Source organism: Eublepharis macularius, chromosome 1 (genome assembly GCF_028583425.1).
Source record: "Eublepharis macularius isolate TG4126 chromosome 1, MPM_Emac_v1.0, whole genome shotgun sequence".
In the NCBI taxonomy this organism is placed as follows: Eukaryota; Metazoa; Chordata; class Lepidosauria; order Squamata; family Eublepharidae; genus Eublepharis; species Eublepharis macularius.
Genome location: NC_072790.1, coordinates 64,209,983 through 64,234,646, shown reverse-complemented (window position 1 = coordinate 64,234,646; position 24,664 = coordinate 64,209,983). Strand labels below are relative to the sequence as shown.

Here is a 24,664-nt window from a genome sequence, read left to right as displayed (position 1 = left end):
TGGCATTTTGTCAGTATACATCTACAATAAGGACAGCCACAAGTGACTGAAAAACTGGGGACGGGAGAGCATCTAAATTACAGCTTGAGCACATGGCCAAACTTTCACTGCACCCTTCCCCCACATCAGTTTCCAAGGTGATAATTCTTTAGTGCTTGTGCTTATATTTGAATTAATCTGACAAAAAATAAACATGGACATCTTTGTATTTCATGATCATACTCATAAAAAGGAATGATAATACACAGACAGTTCTGCAAAACCCTTACTCTTCCCATTTAGACCAGTAGGAAGTTCCAGTAGATTTTGCTTCAATGAACTAGGAAGGTAGAACTTGAGAGCTTCTTGCTGCAAGTCAAGAACCTTCCACCAATCTTCTGTATGTTTCCAGTCCTTTGATAGAACTTTGGGAACTCTGAAGAGGGAAAATGAGAAAAGAAATGTCGGTAATTGAATTTGGTGCGTGAAACAACAGACAGTGCAACCATGGTTTGCTCTTCACCTCACTTCATCCGTGTCTTGTCAGAGGGGAGGGTCCAGGGAGTCAGCATGTCTCTTCTCATGCATGTCTTTCTTGCTGAGGAGACCATCAGGACTCCTTCCCTGCTCTCCCATTGCAACTGACAAGAAGAGGATTCCTAAGCTTGCATGGCAGAGAAAATTGTTGCAAGAGGCCACTTTGAAGAAAGAAGCTTTCTGGACTCAAGACCTTTGTTTTTCATTCTCTGTCTTGCTATAGTACTGCCCATCTAATAGGAACAGCTTCTGTTTCTCATGCTCCTCCTGTGTCCATAGTTAGAGTGAGATAGAAGAAAGTTAGCGCAGGTTGTTTAAAAGCAACTGCAGGACATTGAAAGAATTTGACTTGTGAAATTTGCTGCCGCAGGATGTGATAAGTGGCCTTTAGTCAAGTTGGCACCTGTGCTGTGGAGGCATCTAGTTAGCCACCATATGAAATAATGTTGGTCTAGATAAACCATTGGTCTGATCTAGTATAGCTGCTTTTGTGTTCCTAAGTGATTTGCTAGTAGATGTTTTGGTTTCTTCACTATTACAGCTATCATGATGTAGGCATAGAACTAGGCTTAGGCCTTCTCTGAAAATCACCCATGGCTCATGTTCAAACCCTTCCCTATGATTATTTTCTCCTGTAGATGAGTTCATGTGACTTGTTCCTCAAGTAATGGGTCTTACCCATTCTGGCCCATGTTTAGATTTGAGGGATCAGATTCCTGCCCTTGTATTCCTTTAGCATTGCTTAGCCATCCTGGGGATTGGTAGAAGTTTTCTGCATTTCCAGGAGAGTGATTCAACCTTACCTTCCTGATTCCTGGAGTCAGTACCTAATTAAACACGGAATGCCATCTTACCTATGAGAATGAAAGTTCACCCGTTGCATCTCCAGGCTTTATGGATTTTTCACTTATTTTAAGAGCCTCTTGTATTCATGGATGTTACTGAATTGGATGATCACTTTGCACATCTTTTAATAATATCTTAAAATGTAGCTGATGAATTTAGTGCTCAGAATATGATGTGGCTTATAGTCCAGACCAATTTGATGATTCTCAACTCAGGCACCTGTACTTGCTGAGGGTTTTCAAGAGTGGATGGGGCAGGAGAAACTGAAAAGCGTTAGTGCATGATGGAATATCTACATACAATCATTTGGATTCCAAACAAGGTCTGCAGATGTATACCGTAGAGCTTTTTTTAAAAAAAGTCTAGTGATAAATCATGTGTGTGTGTGGGGGGGGGGGAGAGGCTGTGGAGCAACATGACTGTACTGTACCTTCATAGTGCCTTGTATATGTAAATATGTGTCCAATAGATTGTGTCCAGCATATTTAAAATGCATGTGTTTTGCTAGACACAGTTTTAATACTTGAGACAGACTATAATGATCAAATTTAGTTTTCTGAAAATTCAAACCAGAAGAAAGGGTAATCAGCGTGACAGGCTATTCGGTGAGGAGAAATGAGGCAGTAGAATTTGGGCAGCAGCAGCCTTGCCCCTTCTGTCGTTCTTCTCCATATTTCTGCCCCCCAGCCTTCCTACCCTTATGCCACACACACACCCATTGAAGCAACTAATACTCTTTTTTTACCAATTCCCCAGACATTACATGGGGAGTCAGAAGAGAAGGGCCATTCCTTGGTCTGGCTCCTGGGTGACCCTGAGGGATAGAGAGAGCTGATGGCCAGGGGTTATATTATAATAATGGATAATTTTACCTCTAATTGTCTAACTTTTTCCTGCCAAATTAACCATTTATTAGCAAATAAATGTCATGGCTTTTTATGATACCATGTCTAAAATATAGTATTAATATTTTGAGCTGATTTTTAATTGTGTATTATCAATACTAAGGGAGAAGTTGGACAGCCGGGTTCTGCTGGACCAGAAGGAAGACGGGGAGATCCTGTAAGTCTTTTTATCAAATCTTGATACCTTTTAGTGTTTTCACCATAACCTGTTAAAATTATACTTAAATACATTTGTAGTATTATGAAGGTTCAAAGTATTTTCATGTTTGTTTGTTTGTTTTGCACACAGCTTGGAAAGCCCAGTTTTGCTTTAAAATATGTAGCAGGTATCCTTGATGTATTTGACTCATATTACTATACTTTTACATTGTAGGGTAATGTCTTTCATGGGGTTGTGCATAGCTGAACTTTACTACCAGCATGCTTTCAAGAACAGGCGTTATGCACTGACAGCAGTGGAATTGATCAAGTTGAGACTCTTCTACGTAGCTCTCCTGTAAGAACTAAGAATGTTACTGTGTGATGTGATGTGAATCCCTCCGTTTATATACACACTAACTAGAATGCACCTTTGCTTACAAATGTTCTCTGGGCCTGCATTTTAGTTTAAGAATCTGCCCAGTATCAGTGACCACTGAATTATGGAGGTGCTAGAGACAAAGGACCTGTGCTTTGCTGAATTTGCTGTAATATACAGTTCCTGTGTCCCCAATCATGAGTTGGTAAAAAAAAAATTAAACTAATTGCATTGCTCTCTTTATAAAACAAAAACATACTTAAAATTTAGTTCAGGTTTTCTATCTTACATAGCGTTTATACTTCATTACTTCTATGAATGAACATCAGAGAAGTTACCATGTAGTTAGTTTGAAACTAGAGTAGACCAAGGAAGGAAAAACTGGGTCAGTGGAAACATATGATACCTTTTCATGTCCAGAAATGCTTGAGGAATATGCCTGGACTGCTGTCTACATTTTTCTTCATTGTGCTGACTTCAGCCATATTTGATGCCAGGAAAAACCAGTGTTTGTGTTCCCTATAAACAAACAAAGTTTTACATCTGCCAGTGAACTTTAGAAACAGAGATCTTTTAATGTCTCTATTTAAAAAATAGAGCTTTGTTTTATTATATCTTCATCACTTTGAGGACTGGATATAAATCCTGAATGGTAAGTCAGCACGTTGTCAGGTGCATTTCTTGTTAATTATTGTAGCTTGCAGAAAAGCTGCCAAAACCTAGTCCTTGGTTTATGTTGAAATATTATGTTAAAAGTGATTTAACAAATCTTATTTTATCACAAATGTATGATGAAGAGAAAACTAAAATAAGTTAGATGTTTCATGGAGAGGTATGTGCGTGTCCTTAATAAATGGGAGTTCCTATGAAGTAATGGAAAACACTAGCCACTAAAGATATGCCTTTAACCTCTAGGAGTCATTCATACATACATACATATTTGCTTATTTTCATTAGATTTTACTTTGGAATCCATCCAGGAACATGTTATTTTGAGGCCCTTCAGAAATTCTTACTATATTTTTCGTCTGTGTGTGTGTGTGTGTGTGTGTGTGTGTGTGTGTGAGAGAGAGAGAGAGAGAGAGAGAGAGAGCCTTGCTCAGGTCTTGCAAGCTGAAGGCCATGGCTTCCTTTATTGGTCAATCCATCTCAAGTTGGATGATTTTCTTTTCCTACTGCCTTCAACTTTACCTACTATTGCTGGCATTCCCAGTGAGCTCTTCTCTCTATGTGACCTACTCCTTTCTGCTGTCTTCCACTTTTCTTAGCATTATTGGTTTTTCCAGTGAGTCTTGTCTTCTCAGGATGTGACCAAAGCCTATAAAACACAGGCTTTCTTCTGAAATTCTCTGGTATGCTCCAGTAACCACCATGAGCATTTTGTCTGTGGTTCATTGTTTTCCATATTGGTTGGCATATTTTAGTTAACATTTTTATGGACTCAGTTTCTGTAACTTGAAATAGCTCTATTGGTATCCCATCTTCTCCTTGTGATTTGTTCCTCCCACTTTGAGTGCAACTTTCACTTCATCATCAAAAGATTCTTCTTTGAAGGAATTTGCCATTCTTTCATCTCTTCTGTATAGTTTTTCAGTGTATTGTTTCCATATTTTCTTTATTTTATCTTACCAGATACTTTATTTCCATGTTGCTCTTTCAGCATCCCTACCTATGGTTTAAATTTTCCTTTGATTTCCTGGATCTTGTGGAACAGACCTCTTGTTCTTCCTTTTCTGTTGTTTTGTTTCTTTTCACCGGTTGTTATAAAAGTTCTCTTTGACTCTGCCTGCAAGTCATTGAAAAGCTGTGATATGATCCTGTTTCTGTCACCTTTTACTTTTGCTTCTAGTCTGTTGTTGGCAACTTAGTGACTTGTCCTTGGGCATGGCTCCTGAAGGTATATTTTAAAATTCTATAACTTGTGTCCCAAAAATGTAAAGCACAAACCACTGCTGCTCACACAAGGAAGGTGGTTTGCGATGCCCATCTAGTCTATTCCTCTGCACTATTCTCATTCTGTACAGTACTCTGCACTGTACCTTCTGAAAAATCCTTTGTCATTCAGAGAATGGCTTTTAGGCAGGTTCAAAGATCCCTTTGGTAGACAGGGGTGGGTTGAGCAAGAAAAGCCCTGTGGCATGAACAGAACTTTCTTGGAATTCTTTTGATACTGGCTTTTGCTCGTAATTGCTCCAAAGATGTTCAATAATCTGTCTCAGCTGTTCAGTTTTTCACTAGCCATTACTGTCCTGATTAATTTATGATTGATTATAGTTTGTCAATTGAGCCCAGCTGCCTAATTTAGTTTAAGCCAGAATAAACATGCTTGTTCTGATTCTGGAGCGGCTGTGTCATATTGATCCTGTTGCCTTTTATCACAGTGCAGTAAATGAAATTCATATTAAGATGAGTGGTTGCTTCCAAATACTTGTCTTTTCCCTGATGCTCTGTGTTGCTCTACCAATTCAGTAGCAATGGCTTACATATTTATCTAATACTGAAATGTTTTATCGGTGTAAATTAACACCATTCTCTCTCAGGTATACAGCCTACACAAAGAATGGTATTTTCTCCTGAGTGGAAGACTTCTCCTCACACAGGGGGAGGAGAAGTTCCTTGCTTGTTGTCTTAGACCAGCCCTGTCTTTTGGATTGGAAGAAGGTTTTGGGCAGAGTTTCAACTCTGCATAATTTTTTCTTGAACGTTTCCCCCTCTCATCCTCTTTGGTCATCTTCCATGAGTCTCCTTATTCCCTCTCTCTTTTAGGCAACTGAAGGGGACTCAAGGAAAAGGCTGGTAGAATGCCTCTAAGGCCACCTAAAGTGGGTGTTGGAGTTGCAAGGAGAGGAACTGCCTTATCCTTGTGCACCCTGACCTGGATAGCTGAGACAAGCCCAATCTTGCCAGATCTTGGAAGCTAAGCAGGGTCGGCCTTGGTTAGTAATTGGATGGGAAACCTCCAAAGAAAGCCAAGATTGCAAGAGGCAGGCAATGGCAAACCACCCCTGTTAGTTTTTTGCCTTGAAAACCCTAGCAGGGATCGCCATAAGCCAGCTGTGACTTGACAGCACTTTCTGCCACCGTGCAGCTGCTAATGAATCCTTTACTAATCTATAGATTTTCTACATAAAACTTGAGCTGGGTTTTGATTGCTTTGATCAGTGCTCACTTTGAGCCTTTAGCTAGGATTCCCTTAAAGGCACTTACTCTTTGCATGTCTCTTTTGATGACAGTTATTTCTGTTCAGAAGGTCTCATGATTGCTCTCCAATGATTACTGTAAGTTTTTCTAATTCCTACAAACATTGACATCTTAGTTATACACCCAGGGAGGGCCGCCTGTTCTCTAAAAGGCGCTGGGGAAGTGTCTCCTATGTAACAGTCACACGACTTGTGGATTATATTCAGTTACCAGGCACATGGTGCCTAATTTGGCTTGTAACTGAGGTGCACATAGAGAAGGCGCTTCAGTCTTCTCCCCGCACTGTTTTCCCAACTTGCAGTGGTTCTCAGGGCATGCTGTTTGAAAAAACCCATCCATATAATTGTGAGCTTCCCCAATTGGTGAAACAGCAAAAGATGGGGTAGGGTTGAAACCCCTTCTCCATGCACATGGCAGTTGCTATGCAAATCAGATATTGTGCACACAGGAGAACCTATTAGTCACATTAGACACAGGACATGGGGTGGGGGCCCTGAACCCAACTTGTGTAGTCTGCAGTATGTGAAGATCCACCCAGGGTTCTTACTTCCTTCACACCACTTGTTATGATGGAGTTCAGAGGGAGTCTCCATGTCCCCCAAAGAACTGATCCCAGCCACAACAACTCAAAGCAGTAAAACCTCTGGGTTTTTCTTTGTAGACTCCTCCAGGAGACAGAGGCTTCATCTAAACATTAACTCTTCGAAATCCTGTTGTGTGCTTTACCACATTTTTAATGAGCCAGATTCTCCAGAGTTTGACAGGAAAACCCTGTTGTGCTCCCAGTGACATCATCACAATTGTGCCAAGGTTTTCCCTGTGCTAATCCCAGCCTGCCAGGCATGACTCTTCTCCTGTGAGCTCTCAAATATCCTAGCTCAGCTACTGTGGCAGCAGGAATGGACTGGAAGCCCTCCCCTCCCTTGCTGGCATCTAGGTGTCCAGCAATCCTGTTTTACTTGGACAGCTAATGAACGTAGTATGAATATCAGTTGCCATTGAAACAACATGTCCAAGAGACTCTTCTTTCCCCTGTTTGTTGTTGCTGCAGCAGCCAGGTAAGTGCGAGAGAACAGGAGAGAGGAGGTCTCTTTGCCTCAGACTAAAAATCCAAGACAGAAAAGAACTATCAAGGAAAAAGAGTGCTTGGTTTCAAACACGGGTGCATTTTGAGTCTGTGTATGAGTTATGATTAATTCCAAACTCTCTCCCATGTGCAAGGTTCACTGCTATGCTGTCTAGATAGTTCAAGCACACCATGATTCCTGCTTTATAATTTTATTTATTTAGTGCATTTTCATGCTACCCTTCCTCCAAGGAGCTCAGGGAGGAATACAAGGTTCTCCTATCATCTGTTTTATCCCCTCAGACGCCCTGTGAGCTACATTAGGTTGAGAGGGAAAATGAACTGACTCTTGGTCACCAGGTGAGCTTCATGGGCGGTCAGTATTTGCATCCAGATTAGAGATGGGCATGAACCGAAATACGAACCAAAGTTTGTCACAAACCGGGCCGGTTTTTGGTTTGCGAATTGGTGGTTCATCAGAGCTCATTACTGACGAACCACGATGATTTTTAGAGTGGTTCGTTTGGTTTGTTTTTTGGATCATCACTGCAGACAGCCTGGTGCTAATCAATCTGTTACCTAGGCAACGGGGGATGGGCTTTCTGCAGACCTTCTGCAGGCCTAGAAGTGATATATTCACAAACCAAATGAATTGGTTTGTGGACCGGGCAAGTTCATGGCGGTTCGTGGTTTGTGAAACACGATGAACCTCCATTTCCCCAGTTCGTACCCGCCTCTAATCCAGATCTTCCTAGTCCAACCTCCATACCCTGCAGTGGGGGAGGTTCCACCATCTGGAAATATTGCTCATACTCTGTGAACAGTGGCTCACATGATACTGCCTGTCCTTGGAAGATCCGCAGGGCAGAAATCTGGTCATCTGTTTTGTATGTTCTCCATGTGTCTTAAAAGTACATCATTTCTACTATCCAAATTTGACAAAGGGTTCTGTGAAGAGTGTTGATTCCCTGAGGTGCTGTCAGAAACAAACTCCAGGCCCACACAGCTTTGCAAACCATTTGTTTCTCTTTTTTGCAATCAAGGATTATTGCAGAGAATAATTCAGTAATCTTCGCTGCAGTTGTACATGAATTATGCACCACAGATTTAGGGACACTTAAGTCCATTTATTGTGGCAGTAGTTATATTACAAATGCATTTAGTACTCACTTGGCAAGGAAATACTTCAAAACATATCAAGAGGTCTGAAACTACCTGCATGTTCAGAATATTTGCAGTACTCTAGTTCTAAGAAAATTGATTGAGACAGTAGGTAGGCTAATTATGAAGTCTCCCCCTGTCCCTTAACCAACAATGTGCTCAGTTAGCTAGCTTCATTTTTGAATAAACTTCAAAAATGAAACTAACTGGGCCTGCTTAGGATTGTTCTCAAAGTTAACTAGTACTTAATGGGAAACAATGGTAAGTATATTCTTAAACTGAAAATTATGAGAGAAAACAGTATATGATTGTGAAAATGGAAGGATTAATTCAGAGTATAAATCTGAGAATAGTATCATGCACCCTCTCAGTTTATTTTTGTGAATATGTAGCTCTTTCAATGTATGGGGCGGTGTCAGCTCAGTGGAGTTTTCTTTCCTTGTCCAGTTTGGGGCACCAATGGAAATATGATATCTATCAGGTTTTCTTACAGGCTGTTTTTGGATCATGCCAAGTTCTAAATTGGAGCCAGTGCAGAAGAATGTGAAACAAGAAAGCAAGGTGGAAAGCAGATTAGATGTGACTTCAGTGTATTAATGGTAGAACTAAGAGCAAAGGCAGACACGATGACCAGAGTTTTGGCCAAGTAAGGATGTAAAAAATCTCTGTGTTTATATTTTCATTTAAAATTTTTGAACAGAATATACAATGGTATATTTTAGCAAGGCTGCGTTTAAGCCCTGCCAGTATGCTACAGGAAAACTTCTGAGCAGAGAGAGGAAAAAGAAATTGAATAGCAGGTTAAAACCCTTCTCCCTTTGGCCTGTGGGAGAACGTTGCTGGATAGTGTTAATTTTGCAAAGGGCTTCCCCAAAGGCTATTTTTCTGCTTTGGCCAGTGAATCATGAATTATTCCATACAATTTATTCTAACACTCCCAGAGAGTGGAACTCTTCCCATTTGTAGTGTTTCCAAAGATTCTGTTTCCCCCTTGGTGGTTTTAACAATTGTATGAATAATCTGTTTTATATTAGTGTTTGATTAGAGACAGGCATTCCTTATCATTGCAGTTAAAGCTGCCCTTGTAAAAATTACTTTGAAATTGCAGATTGAGGCTAAATCTAATGCCTGCTAAATTGCAAGGTTTTAACTTGATCTGCTCAGTACTACTTTGATAACATGGAAAGATCTGCCTTTCTAATCTGCTGCCTCCAGCTGATGGGCTGTGAATTCGCTTAGGTGCCAGATCTCTACATGGCATGTAAATAATCTGTTTAGTGGCTTTCTAAGACATTTCCAGAGCTTGATAAGGTTAGTGAAACAAACTTGTTAAATTTGGGATGGAGGTGGAGGGGGGTCAGGGGATATCCTTTTCTTGAATCACGTCAGTCCTGTGAACTGAAAAAAAAAGTAAGTTATGAAACCGAGACCATAGGAAGACCAAAATCTTCTAGGCCCTTCAGGATTTGAACTGACTTTAATTTGCCACTGCAGCTGCAAGTAAGTGATATTCAATAGGAAAACACTGTTGATGGGAGATGACCATCTTTTCCAGCAGTCACTAAATCCTGACATGTGTTTAACAGTGTTCCATGCATTAATCATTAACTTTACTGTGTGTGTTCAGGGAATCGTTCAGATGTCCTACTATCAAGAGAAGTTTTATAATGTTTTTGGTGCGAGAGGTTGGAAAGCGATGGTTAGACACCTCCTTTGTGGCTAGTCTATAGTATGAGAACTTGAGTAATAGATACAAATTTTAATCAGTGATCCTCTCAGATCTCATTGTTCTCCTTAATGTGAAAGAGAGGCTCGGTAACAAGGAAATTCTTAAAGAAGAGTCACGGTGTTTGGCGTGCTGATAATATTTGGTGAAAGATGGTTCCCACCTCTTCATACAGATATATGTAGCCAGCAACATCAGAACTTGGAATCATGGAAGAATTGCAAAATAGATACCAATTTTCTGCTCAGGTTTCTGGGGGGAAATGCCTCATTTTAAAATATTTATTCTGGTGACTTAACATCTGTCCTGAGCCATGTTTCATAAATAACAAAAATGTTTTAAAGCATTTATTTTAATAAATGGTTTTTAAAATGCTTGACTTTATCCTAGCAGGCACTTTTCCAGCTAAAATAAAATAAAAGTCTGGCATTTTTGTTGCCAAGTAATTAAGTTGATTGCATGGAAAAGCTTCAGTAGAACATCTGAAGTACTGTTGGTCAATGGAAAGGGACTTCAAGTTCAGCCTGTCCTGGATAGTTTGCACTCCTTCTAAAGCAGGCTTGTGGTTTAGGGGTACTTCTTGTTTCTGGCCTGTGGTTGAAGGCATGTAACACCTTTTATAAGCTCCACCTGGTTCATCAGCTATGATCGTTCCTCAAAAAGCGTGATCTGACCACAATGATCCATGCTCTGATGTCATACAAATTACTGTTATGTGGTCTACCTGGGGCTGCCTTTGAAAACAGTTGAGAAACTTGGTCCAAAATGTGGTGGCCAGGCTACTATCAGGGGTACCTGAAGGATTGTCTCCTCCCATACTGTCCAGACTGCCAATTAAGACCTCCCTTTCAAACTCTGCTCTCTGTGCCCCTCCATCAGAGGAGAGACGGATGGTGACTAGAGATGGCATTTTCTGTAGTGGCACCTCACCTTCAGAATGCCCTCCCACTAGAGCTTACCTGGTGCCTACTTTACTTCTAGGTGTCAGGCCAAAACAGATATTTTTTTAAACTCAGACTTTTGATTACACGTTTATCCTTTCAGCTTTTTAATGAGCTGTTTCTGTTTTATGTTTTATGCTGCTTATATCCAGTGGCTAGTTTTAAGTATTGTGACATGATTTTAATTGTGACCTACCTCAAGAAGGATGCAGTATAGAAATATGAATGAATGAATGAATGTTTCTGTGCAAATTGTTAACAAATGCAGGTGAAGGATTGAGAGAGACTCTTTTTCATGAAGTCCGATAGTTACATGCAATGTCTAGTTTTGATGCTTTCAGCATAGTCCAAAACATATTTACTTGCAAGAAAGTACCAGTGAGCTCATGTTCAGAAAAGACCTTCATATATGCAAAGGTATTTAAAAAACCATTGATCCTAAGAATTTAATTACTGTAACTTAACTGGTAGTTATCTCTGCAAATACTATTCTGTGCAATAGTACCTTTCTCCATTTTTATACATGCCATGCAATGTGGTGAGTTTGGCTCAGTTCACAGGATCGATTGTAACATAAGTGGTTTCCATTGCAGCCAATGGTAGTTCTCTCCTCAAGTATGTTGTATAGCACATTGATCACTAGCAACTCCAGCTTTGCAGGCTCTACTTCAGTATGACTTGGCAGTAGTGGGTTGGATCCTAGTCCTGTTCTACCACTCTGCTAAGCAAAGTTTGAAGCCTTCCTCCTGCTTAAGGAGGCTTCCTCCAGCTTAAGTGTATCTTCCTCCAACACAGTCCAGTAGCACCTTTAAGACTAACCAACTTTATTGTAGCATAAGCTTTCAAGAATCACAGTTCTCTTCGTCAGATGCATCTGTGATTCTTGAAAGCTTATGCTACAACAAAGTTGGTTAGTCTTAAAGGTGCTACTGGACTCTTTTTGATTTTGCTACTACAGACTAACACAGCTAACTCCTCTGGATCTTCCTCCAACAGAAGAGTCACTTAAGTTGGAGGAAGGCTCCCTGGAGGCTGGTTGGCTCCATTCCAGTAAATTTAACTGGCTGCTGTGCTTGAGCCCGAATCAGTTGTATGATTGCCTCACTTCCTTTGTGGTCCAAACTGAAATGGCCAATGTAAGCACCAGTGCTTATTTATTCTTTACTAGCTTGATGCCTGTGCTTCGCTATGGTATTTAACTATTTTAAATCCAGTTATAATACTTACGGGTATGTAACATTTTTTGGTTTGTGGGGTTTTTAAAAGTTGGTTTTGTAGTATAATAGCATAGTACCCAATCTTCACAAAGGTATTTGAATGAAGCGAAGTGTGTTGATGCCGAAAACTGATGAAGTGAATTTCAAAATGTAACATTTATTGAAGAGATTTTAAAAGGAAAAGATCGTAGTGCAATAAATAAAGTGAAAAATACGTACAGCCTTTTTTTTTTCTACTGAAGGACCTCTTTGTAGACCTCATTGGTGGTTTTCCCCTCATGTGCTAGGATCACCAGGCTGCTGAGTGAGCTCATTCTGCAGCAGGCCACGTAGAACTGCCCATGTGAGAAGCAATCCTCCCTCAAGTCAATTCTTGCTACCTTCAGTGTCTGCCCCTGGGACTTGTTGATCATTATAACAAAGCAGACCTTGAGGGGGAACTGCAGCCTCTTGAACTCGAAGAGGTTGTCTGATGGTATGAATGGCATGCATGGTATGAACACTGACACTCCCCCCCGCCCCCGCCCCGAGTACTGCCAGTGAACAATGTGGCCTTGATGATGTTCCTGTGGAGGGCTTTCACTTGTCTGGTGCCATTGCAGAGTTTGGGTGGGCTGAGATTCTGGAGCAGCATCACTGGAGCCCCCACTTTGAGGAGATGCTTGTGGTCTGGGAAGCCAGGAGGGTTGAGCGTGTTGAGGAAATCCACAGGATAGTGGACCGCATCATCCATTTGCACCACTGTGTCCACAGATCTGTACTCCATTTTGAGTGAGTTGTGTTTCATTAATGATGGCAGCCTTGTTGATCTTGGGGGTCAGAATGGCATGCTTGCACAGCCAGTACATGGACTTCTCCGTGATAGTAACAATATTAGGGTATGTCGTGGCTGTTAAGTCTGCTAGCATAGTCACTACTGTGCCCAGGCCTCCAGGGATGGTCACCTTTCCTTTGGACGCTCCATCCCCTATTTTTAGTAGGAGTTCAGAGAATTCCCCAGCGGACACCTTGCCTCTCAAGTGGACCCTCATGTTCTTTCTTAGTGAGAGTTTCCTGATGAGGGGCCACAGATACGACACCTTGATGCATACGGTAACTTTGTCAGCTCGAGTTCCCCTTGGGACTACTGGCAGAGTCTGCCAGAAGTCTCCAGCCAGCAGCACTATGACTCGCCCCATCACTCTCTCATTGCCCCTGACATCTTTGAGGGTTTTGTTCAGTGCCTCAAGACACCCCTTGTATGCCTTGGTGCTCTCATCCCAAACAATGAGCTTACAGTTCCACAGTACTTGGGCCATGTTGCTTTATTTTGAGATGCTGAACAGGGGTGTTTCTGCATGGATGAGGTTAAGAGGTAGCTTGAAGGTAGTGAAGGATCATATGCCATGCCTGAGTGAGCCTTGACCTTCCATGGAAGTGAGTGCGTCTTCCAGGATTGCTTTGCTCATAGAGAGACTCTGCCGCTCTGTGCACCTTGGGGTGATCTTGCTGGTACTTGGCCAATGCTGCTTGGTGCACCGCAGGAGCAGGACGTGCATATTTCCTTGCCGAATCTCTAAGTTGCTTACTCTTTTTTGCATCGGTGTATCTTGCACGACGTCTGCCAGAAGGCTTCTTGGTGGCAGTAAGAGGTGATGGCTGCAAGAGGTGTGAGGTGGAGATGGAGTGAGGGAGAGGTGGTGTGGTGGGCACTTGGGCAGGTTCATGTGAAAGGTTCACATTGAAATAGCCCCTAGAAAGGTTGTGTGCCATCTCCCCATGAACATTTAAAAACTCAGCTGCCATACTGACTTTTATATAAAACCCCTATTCAGGAGTCTTGCACTTTCTTTCTTCAACTGTCTGCAGTTTTCTTTACCTGATTTTTACCTCAGATCACAAGAGTTCCATCAATCAGGCTGCATATGCAAATGACCTCAGGGCAGAGTGGCTGAGTTGGCAGTTGGTGGGGGGAGGGGGATGAGCAGCCTCCCAGCCACACAAGGGTAAAATGTGGGAAAACACATTTTACCCCTTTTTACCCCCTTAGGGGGCGAATTTCTTTAAAATCCCTTCTTAGTGAGCCTCTACAAAAGGAACGTCCTCCCCAAATTTCATGCTTGTAGGTCAGGGATTTGGGCTGGGCATTGATGAGTCAGTCAGGACACTTGTCTTTATATATATATATATAGATTAGAAATTTTAGTTTTCATTCTGCCGTTTTATAGATTTATATTGATTTTATTGTTTTTGCTTTTACACATTTATTAATATTTTTATGTTTCCACATTGTTTTAAACTACTTCAGGCAAATTTTATGCAGAATGAGGCTAATAAATATTTCTATAGATAGCAACATAGTATAGTAAAATCACTGTGGTTGTGTTTGGGTAGTAGGGTTCTGCAACAGGAACACAGAGTACTTTTTCTCAATATTTTTCTGCCAATATTCTGTTGTGTAGGAGGGAAGGGTCAAAACTCCAGTCTTGCCACAATGAGGGTGGAAGATGTGAATAAAATTGAAAATCCTCACCAGAACATGGAAGAAATAACTTTGTTTGCCAGGAAATTTCCTAATGCAAAAGTACATGATTAGCCTAGGCATATTCACAGGTTCCGTTATGTCCTCAATGAAATGTTTTTCAAGGGGTCCATACTTAGCTATAATTTTTTTTAAAAGCCCAATTCAATTTTATGCAAAATTTTCTTTCATTTGTAACAAGGAAAAAACTCTAATTTCATGCTGATGGAGCAACTTCTTTATTTGCAGACAAAATAAATTATGGAAATCTGAAAGCATTAGATAGAAATTCCAACTTTCCCTAGAAGTAATGTCTTAAACACAAGCTTGGACCAGTTTAGAAGTTTGTAACATAATTTGATGGGTCAAGTATAGGATAAAACTAGTTTTTTAATTGGAAATCTAGCCTAGAATCATAAACATTAATGTAAGAGAAGATCTTGAAATAAAGATTTCAAATGCTTTACAGTATGTTTTGTTTAATCCTATGAACCATCCTGTAACTTTTGACATTAATCCACAAACCAGATATCCTATTCATTCAGTGGGGAAGTGGAACCCTCACCTAATGGAACTTTTTTACAGGCAGAAGGATTTCAGCCAACAGAGCACAACCATCTTGCTTTCCCCTCCGTCTGCTGCCCACAATGCACTCTAAAATGTCATTCCATTTTGGGCAGGCATTTCAGGGTGCATTAGCAGGGGGGAGAAGGAGGAATGCCTACCATTTACCCTGTGCTGTTTCTCGTGCCTGAAACACTTTGGGGGCTCGAGGGGGTTCCCATTCTCCCAGTAAGAGTGGGGGATTCCCCATTCCCAACCTCTGTCCCCCACCTCTTACCTGGCCAGTAGGGGAAGGTGCAGGGAAAAGGCCCAGGAGTTCTGGGGCACACTCCCATGTGCTCCAGAGTCTTCGTTGATGCCCAGGAATGACATCAATCCTGGCGCGACAACAAAGGGAAAGGTCCCCATGCTAGGTAAGTACCCTCCTCGAGACACTTCCTATCCCCCAGTTTGAACCTTGGGACCTGGCAGCTCTAGTGTTTGTTTGCTCCATTCGAATGCTTGCATGTATTGGCTTCCCACAGAGCAAATAACTCTTCCCCTCAACCCCTGGGGATTTTCAGCCACTGAGAACAGCATGAGAGTAAGCAGGAATTCCTCCTTCTCCCATGAGGCAATGCCAATCTGAATTGGGCCATGTACTCACAAGTTGCCACCAGGAATTACCAGCCACACAGTGTAGCTGCAAGTCACTGTGGTGAATTAATGTATTTTGTAACATCTCATTAGGCTCTAACTGATAATGCTAAAAGTGTATTATTCATTAAATATGTTTTTAACTTATTTTGTAGGGAATTCCTGGGATCCCTGGAGCTCAAGGAGTAAAAGGAGAGAAGGTACTTGTAAAAATGTAAAATCAGATCACTTAATTTTTTTTCTCAGTAAAACAAGACATAGTTATAGTTACGAAGGGCCAAACTAATGTGACCTGGGAGTAGGGGTGCGCACCCAAAAAAGATTCAGGTTTCTCGCTTCAGATTTACCCGAAGCAGGAAAACAATTTGAGATAACCTGAGTCCCGAAGTGGCATGCGGGAATCTTTATGGAGCACACCAAAGCTCTTGCAACCAGTAAGAAAAGTGTTGTTTTCAAACACTTGCCATTTTTTTCAGCTGATGGGAGGGGGAGGAGGGAGTCAAAACTTTTCTTATTGTTTGCAAATGCAAACAGCTAGAAAAGTGCTGCAGCTGCTGCCACTTTGCCTGAAGCTTCCCACAGCGATATAAATCGCTTCAGGAAGCTTTGGTTTGGGATTCCCAAATCAGCTCAGGAATGCTGGGGCCAATTTGGGAATCCCGAATCTTTCAGTTCAGGCCCAGTTTGGGTTAAAAACCCAAAATGGAAACCCCTAGCGCACACCCCTACCTGGGAGTCCCGTATTTAGGCTGCCCCACATTCTTAAAAAACTAAAAGTAGTTATAGGAGAATAAGGAATTTATTTAGATCGTGGCCATGGTAGCTAAGAAGGGAAAGTTTAACCCTTTCTTTCCTCATGTCCCCTCCCACCAATCTCAATCCTTTCCCTCTAACAAAAATTTCTATTTGCCAGGCTGGAGAAGCATGCTGTCACTCTATGGGTACCTGTATATTTTATCTCATGGGGCAGATAAGAACTTGTGGGAGATTCATAGAAGTGCATGCTGACTCCTCCCCTCACTCATGTTTGGTATAATTTGTGAATGAGAGCAGGCACAATCCTGAACTCTTGTGTGAGGTTGCTCTTCCTAAACTGTAACTTGTGAACAGGCCTAAAATTTGTAAAAATGTGTGCTTTGGGTCTTAGGGTGAAATTGGACCTCCAGGACAACAAGGAGCAAAAGGATCTCTGGGAACACCGGTATGTTTATACCGTTGGATTTGTTTATTTGTTTATTTATTAAACTGTGAGAGCCAGTTTGGTGCAGTGGTTAAGAGTGCGGGACTCTAATCTGGAGATCTGGGTTTGATTCCCCACTCCTCCACGAACCCAGCTGGGTGACCTTGGGCTAGTCACAGTTCTCTGGAGCTCTCTCAGCCCCACCCACCTCACAGGGTGTTTTGTTGTGGGGATAATAATGACATACTTTGTAAACCACTCTGAGTGGGCATTAAGTTGTCCTGAAGGGCGGTATATAAATCAAATGTTATTATTATTTTTATTACAGATATGCTGAAAGCCTGGAAGCCATTAAACTAACAAGGTTGAACTAAGTATGTGTGCAGGCTATATTACATTTCTTGTAACCGATCCAGGTATTGACACTATTCTTAATCAAAGGACTCAGATATGTAATAAAACTATTAAGTTTTTCAGTAAATATGAAATATAACTTTAAAAAGACAAATTATTTGGGACAATAATATAGCCCTATCATTCTAAATTATGTGATCATTACATTGTTTGCTATATCTACTTTTTAATGGACCATCTGAAAAAGATTAAAAATAGATTTCTTTTTTAAAACATAGGATTGCGTGTGAGCTCCTAACAGGACAAATGTCACCCTGTTATTAGGGAAGTTGAAAACTGTTACTGTTTCCATCATATTAAACTCTTTATTTTATGACTCTGAGGCGCCTCTGTTCTGATCATATTAATAATGTTCACAAGTGATTCTTTTTCCAGAATGGATGGTATTAATTTTTCCGCAGATGGTAGACCTCACCACTGGAGTTCATGATATATGGCATTTTGGGAGAAATTATTTTGGAGGAAGTTTCATCTTTGAGCTGAAATTTTAATTTGCTTTATAGTTCTTGAGTTATGGCTTCTGTTTGAATGGTTTCTTAGGAGACTTAGCTAATTGAGATTAGAGGTTTTACTGTGTGTACATGAGCTAGTATTGTATGGTGGCTAAGAGGAGGGCCAGGAAAATGCTGCCCTTAACCTTGAAGATACGGTTTTGTATAGACAAAATTCAATATCCTCTAGACATAGTTAGAGAATTAGGATTATACTAGCCCTGTTCACAAGTTACAATAGATGAACCAATGATTATTAAAAATGTGTGTTGAGTTACTCTCATGTTACGTTCAGTGCACATACAGTTGAACATCCAGGCACTATTGACACTGTAACATGTGAACAGAGCTACCATGGGCTTGTTGCTTTCCCTCTCCCATATGAATCCTTCCCTCCCTTTCCTTAGTAGATTTGAACTATGAAGCAGTATCATAGTTATACTGTCATGTGGTTAACTTTTAACTGTTGGTGCAAATTGATTTCTATCCATGGACTGTGGTTTGCACTGTTAGACATATACCACATATGTGTGAAAGTTAGTCTCACTGAAATGTAATCTGTGTTTAGCCCTAGAGTAAAATTTCTCTAGCAAATCTGTAATTAATGGCTTTGCACGTTTTGTTGTCCTTTCACAATGTATTACTTGTAACTCATGTGCAGGCTAGGTGGAAAGGGAAATGCCTTTCTATTTTAGAGTGTCTCGGTGAGCTGGCATGATATGTGGGCTCTATATTCCCTAGAAAGATTTGATACAATAGTCTCTTCTTTTCTTACTTGATAAGATAAATGTGCTGTCAATGCATAGAAAATATGAATAGTTTGATTGATGAAAAGGGAAATAAATCAAAATGTAGAATGGGATTTTCCTGCTCTTAGTCACACACTGTTGCAGAAAAGAACAGATGGAAATCCTGCTGACAGTTTTTATTTACTACATTAGGGGAATTCAGTAATAAGTTCTTGTTAAGTGACAATTATCTCCATTATGATTGCCAAGTTTAATAAATCAATTGATTATCTGTCACAACTGTGGCCAGAGTTGGGAAAAAAGATAACAATGGCCTTATATTGCTAAATTCTATTAGTTGGGGGGTCCAATTACCCTCTATATTCAATTATTTCCCCATTATTTCTAGATTGTGTACAGCATATAGATTACTCAGGTAAAGAAATGGCTGTTTGCAGAAATACTAATGATATGAAAAACGATTAGGGTTGCCAGTCTGAAGATTTTGTGGGAGAGCCTGGAGAGGCTTGGGGAAGGGCCTCAGCAAAGTATAATGCCATAAAGTCTACCCTCCAAAGCAGCCATTTTCTCCAGGTGAAATGATCTCTGTGGCCTGGAGACCAGTTGTAATTCTGGGAGATCTCCAACTACTACATGAGGCTGGCAACCCTTGATTTATTGACTGGCTTTGTTGTGCCTTTTAAACTTCATTTTATTATTGATGTAACCCACCTTGGGAATTCTATTTTAAAAGAATAAAAATATTTTTATGGATTGTAAGATATTTTAAAGGTTTCAGAAAGATCATTCAGGCCCTTCAGGTTCATTGATTTCTGTGTTTGTATAGCCTTTGTGGATCATCATCAGTTTTAAGCTTAGGTTACCTGAACAGAAAAATTTACCTCAGTAAGACTTTGGTCCCTTGCTCAAGTAATGCTTGCTGTCTATCAATTCCAGTTTGCAAATTAGAGTCTCTCTACACAATATTTTTGACACGTGTTCTTCACGTGTCGGGAGACACAAAGTTAGCCAGAAATTGTAGTTTAAAATGACAGAGCCAGCGGGGATTGCTCCGGAGGGGATGGATTCTCCCACAGCCCTTCGCCATCTCTGGCATCTTCCCTCCTGGAGCTTTTGCCATGCCGAGGCTCAGTTAATTCAACATTTTAAGCAGTGAGGGGAGCAAGATAAAAGCTCTGGAAGGCGAGACAGTCCAGCATGCCAGAGGCAGCGGAGGGCTGTGAGAAAATTTGCCCCCCATCGGAGCAATTTCTGTCAGCTCTGTCTTTCAAAACTATGCTTCTCAGCTAACATTGCATCCCTTGACACTTGATGGACACGCACCCTGGCATCTCATGTAAAAAACTCTCAGGAACCAGACTTAGGACTGTCCCTCTTTCCTCACTTCTCCTTTCTGGAACAGAAGTCCTGTTGATATCCCCTCATCCTTTAACCTGGCTTACTTATGGCTCAGTATTTCTAAGCGCTGTCAGTAATCATAGTAAATGTTTTTAAGAATACATTTGTGCTGCCAAACTGCTTCCATTTTGATTGATATCACCTACACACCCATGTTGTTGGTACCAGCTTCTCTTTACTATATTTTGGCATTAAGTCAGCAAACACTTTCCATCTATTACCTTACAACAACCAGCAAAGGAGTTAGACCACCTTAACTGGAATAAGAATAGCTGTTTTGGAGAGTAATGTAGTCTCAACCGATAACTGGTGATCAGATATTTGACTGATTACTTGGGAGGATTAATGCTTCTCTTTTCACAAAAGAGACTCCTGTTAGCATTTCTTTGAAAAAAGTTATCTCACCTCAGACTGATCTAATTTGGAGTATTTAAAATTGCTTTACAAAGACAGGTTTGTGATCAAACCATGATTGCCACAAAACACACCCTTCCCTGTCTCAATACCTTTTTGGAAGATTTGCTAGTTTGAAATACACACACTTAACCTGTGACCAGTTTGCTACAGCTTCCTTCACCACCTCTCTTGCTCTGCCTCTCTGTACTCTTGCCCTTGTCATATATGCCTCCTGCATACCTGCCATGAATGTATATTGGCTCTGCTTCTGGTCTCTGAGAGTATGGGAAGTTCTTTATTGCTGCAGTGCCAGTAGGTTATCTCACAAATGTTTACTTTCTCTTTCTCACTCGGCTGAGCCAGTGTCCTTGACTGAAACTGGCTTGAAATTTATCCTTCTTGAGAACCAAAGATAAGTTCTTCTTTCTCACTGTCTACTCTAAAACAATGTCTACAACCCACCCACCCACCCCCGTTAATGGTCCTCTTTCTCCAAAGGTGGGAATATTCCCTGTAACTAACATTGCTAGCCCCACGTATGTCACTTCTGCCAATTTCACTGTCTGAGCACCTTGTACTGAATGGATCTCTAATAAAGTTGCTTCAACTGGAACACCTGTGTGTTAACTGTGGAAAACTTGGGGATTTAACTGCCAGGGACTGACAGCCCTCCTCTCTTGAATTAAGTAACTCACACAGCTCTTGGGTGCTTTGCTCTGCATCGGATTCTTGATGTTATTTTAACCACTTGAGATTACTTATTGGCCAGCATAGGCATTTTTATTTTCTCAATAAGGTTTGGATCTGTTTTCATTCTTTCTGTATTTTCAATATTTCTTGCCAAGTTTGTAGAAGAACCTTTTCTAAAATCTCTTATAGCTGTTGTGAGGGTCACAGTTCTAATTGGGGATGTAACTTAAATTGAAAATTCCTTTAGGACATGAGTGAGAGCTGATGGAAGGAGAGTTTTCTTCCTTAAGCAAAACTGATTTAGTGTGTATTTAAGCTCTAATTGGATGTTTGCCACATTCACATCAACATGTGCCTACTTACAGATATCTTCCCAACCACACACAGTACTTGATAATCTGAATTTGAAACCAGAGGTTAAAGTGGGTTTGCAGGTATTGGGCATGTGTCATAACAAAAAAATACACACACACACACACACACATACACATATACACACACACATATATATACATATACAAATTTCATAGTCTGAAAGGGGCAGTGCGTGTGTTTTCAGCTTGGTACATGTGTATCAGAAACCTGATTTTTCACAGTTCTAGTTCACATGTACTGAAGCTGGAAAAAAAAGAGACACTTGTGAAAAAGCTTCCTCAAAATTTAATATTTCATTAAATATTGGGTCTTTTAGCACCAAGTGAACAAAAGAAATATTTCTGCATTGCCTAAAATAGATGGTACAAGCTGTACTGTAATCAGTGTAAACATCTTCTTTATAGTGAAATTAAGTTAATCCCGTATAGAGATGTATTATGAATCAGCACGAGTGCTTCATGAGAAAAACTAATGTTGATGTTTGAAAAGTGCATTGGGGTGGAAGGAAGAGGAGAGTCAGGGCAGGAAAGTTGAGGAGTCTGCTATATAAGTAAAAGGAAAACAATTGGCTAAAAATAAAGAAAAAGAGTTGAAGAAATAGTGTGAAAGAACTAACAGCGTAGCAGAAGCCATCAGAGACCATTAGCTTCACTGGGACCAAAATATACAAACGTATAAAGCTCTCTTATACTTTTATTTTATATTTTATTGTTGTCATTTGTAATCTGTCTTTCTCATTAAGACTGAAGGCAGTTTACATAGTGTGTGATTAGTACAGTCAGTATCAAGGATATTTCAATAAACAATGCCATAGGGTAAATAAATGCAAGTTTACAAAGATATAACATTAGCAAAAATCCAATACAGAGCTGAAGAAATGCTGAAACAGAGCATAAACAATTCTAGGACTGACATTAGACAACATAGAACTATTCAGTAAGGTCATACTTAAAGCAACAAGTAGAACATAGGAGTACATACTTAAAGCAACAAACAGCACATAAGGCAACTTAGTGGTTAAGTGTGTAGCCCCTAACTTGTTAGTGAAGCATGTCTTTGAGGTCATCTCCCTAGAGTACAGCCCTCCTGCCTGTGTAAAAGGCCCTGCTTAACCATTCAGTTTTGCATTGTTTGCAGAAAGCCAGGAGAGTGGGGGCTCTCCGGATTTCCTCAGGCAGGCTGTTCCATAGGGCAGGGGCCACCACAGAGAATGCATGTCTATGGGCAGCTGTTGATTTCACCCATGTGCAGCGTGGCAACTGCAGAAGACCCTGTTCAGATGACATAGGGAGAGAGGTGGTCCCATTGGTATGCTGGACTGAGGCTGGGAGGAGCCATGTATGTGATAGCTATTACCTTGAACTGAGCACAGTAACTGATAGGTAGCCAATGGAGATACTGCAGGATGGGAGTGATATTCATGTTCCTGCTTGCTCCTGATAACAGCTGAGCAGGATAACAGCCGAGCCACAGCATTTTGTACCAACTGGAGTCTCCTAGTTAATTTAGACAAGAGACCTATATATAGTGCATTACGATAGTCAAGTCTTAATGTTACTGTAGCATGGATTCAGGTGGCCAGATCGGCCATGTCAAGATATGGAGCCATCTTCCAGGCTAGAGTGAGGTTGAAGAAAGCATTTTTTGTCACTGCCTTAACTTGCTTTTCTAGTAGTAGCACTGGATCCAGTATAACCCCCTAGGCTCTTAACTGAGTCTGCAAGAGTCAGATAAACTCGTCGAAAGTTGGAAGAACAATGTCCTTCAAGATTTCTGCCTTCCCAATGAGCATCACTTTCATCTTGTCTCAGTTTAATTTCAGTTTGTTTTCAGCCATTTGACCACAGTTGTCAGGCAGTGAGCCAAGATTCCTGCTGCGTCCTGCATGTATTACAAGGTTTGAATGACAATAGAGGCTGTTGAAAGAGGGCTCCTGTTGGCTCTGGACTCTGTAGAACGCTAAGAGTTGGCAGTATTTTGGCTTAGCTTCTGTGTGAGGACTGATAGCTTAATAGACAGCAGACAAACAAGCACATATTGTTAGCTTGTTCAAAGAGTTGTGTCAGAGATGTGATCAAAGGAATGCACCTTCTTTTCCTACATGATTTGAGCATATTGAACAGTCTTTAGGCATTCACTCTCTGTACTTTACTTAGGAACACGGTTCAAAGTTACCCTTCCTAACAAAAGAGGCCTTGCACATATTTATTTATTTATTTTTTTATAGTTCACCTTTCTCACTGATTCTCAAGGCGGATTACAGAGTATGAGATTGGTACAATCTTTATCAAGTACATTTCCATATAGCATCAAGGATATTTCCATAAACAATACCATAGGGTAAATAGATACAAGTTTAGAAAGACATAGCATTAGCAAGAATCCAATACAAAGTAGAAGAAAATACTGAAACAGAACACAATCACTTCTAGGACTGACATTAAACAACATAAAGCAAACAAAGCACAGGTAGTACATAGGAGTACATTTTTAAAGCAACAGATAATAGGTAAGGCAACATAGTGGTGAAGTCTACGGTCCCTAACTCATTAGTTAAGCATCTGAGACCCCATCCCTACAATACAGCCCTCCCGTTTGAGTAAAAAGCCTTTTTGAATCATTCGGTTTTGCATCGTTTGTGGAAAGCCAGGAGAGTGGGGGCTCTTTTGACCTCCTCAGGCAGGTCATTCCATAGGGTAGGGGCCACCACAGAGAAAGCTCATGTACGGGCTGCTGTTGATTTTGCCCATGTGCAGCCTGGCACCTGTAGGAGACCCTGTTTAGGTGAGCGAAGCTGCCATGGAGGAACACAGGGAGGGAGGCAGTCCTGTAGATATGCCAGACCAAGGCTGTGTAGAGCTTTGTATGTAATAACCAATACCTTGAACTGAGAATGGTAACTGATAGGTAGCCAGTGGAGTGATTGTAGGATAGGAGTGATGCTCATGTTCCTGCTCGGTCCTGATAACAGTTGAGCTGCAGCATTTTGCACTAAGTGGAACCACCTAGATGGGAGACCTATGTATAATGCATTACAGTAGTCAAGCCTTGATGTTATCATAGCATGGATCCAGGTGGCCAAGTCGGCCATGTTGAAATAAAAAGCCATCTTCCAGGCTAGAGTCAGGTTGTAGAAAGAATTTTTGGCGGCTGCCTTAACTTCTTTTTCTAGTAG

At 40.9% G+C, this 24,664-nt stretch overlaps 1 protein-coding gene across 1 annotated transcript in view; it reads left to right on the top strand.

Annotated features, from left to right (window-relative positions):
* COL21A1 (collagen type XXI alpha 1 chain) overlaps positions 1-24,664 on the top strand; it is a 140,904-nt gene that overhangs the window by 90,498 nt on the left and 25,742 nt on the right. Inside the window, exons 17-19 of the mRNA XM_054987749.1 lie at positions 2,371-2,424; positions 15,952-15,996; positions 16,944-16,997. Coding sequence (XP_054843724.1) covers positions 2,371-2,424; positions 15,952-15,996; positions 16,944-16,997 — 153 coding nt within the window. The remainder of the gene's footprint in view (positions 1-2,370; positions 2,425-15,951; positions 15,997-16,943; positions 16,998-24,664) is intronic.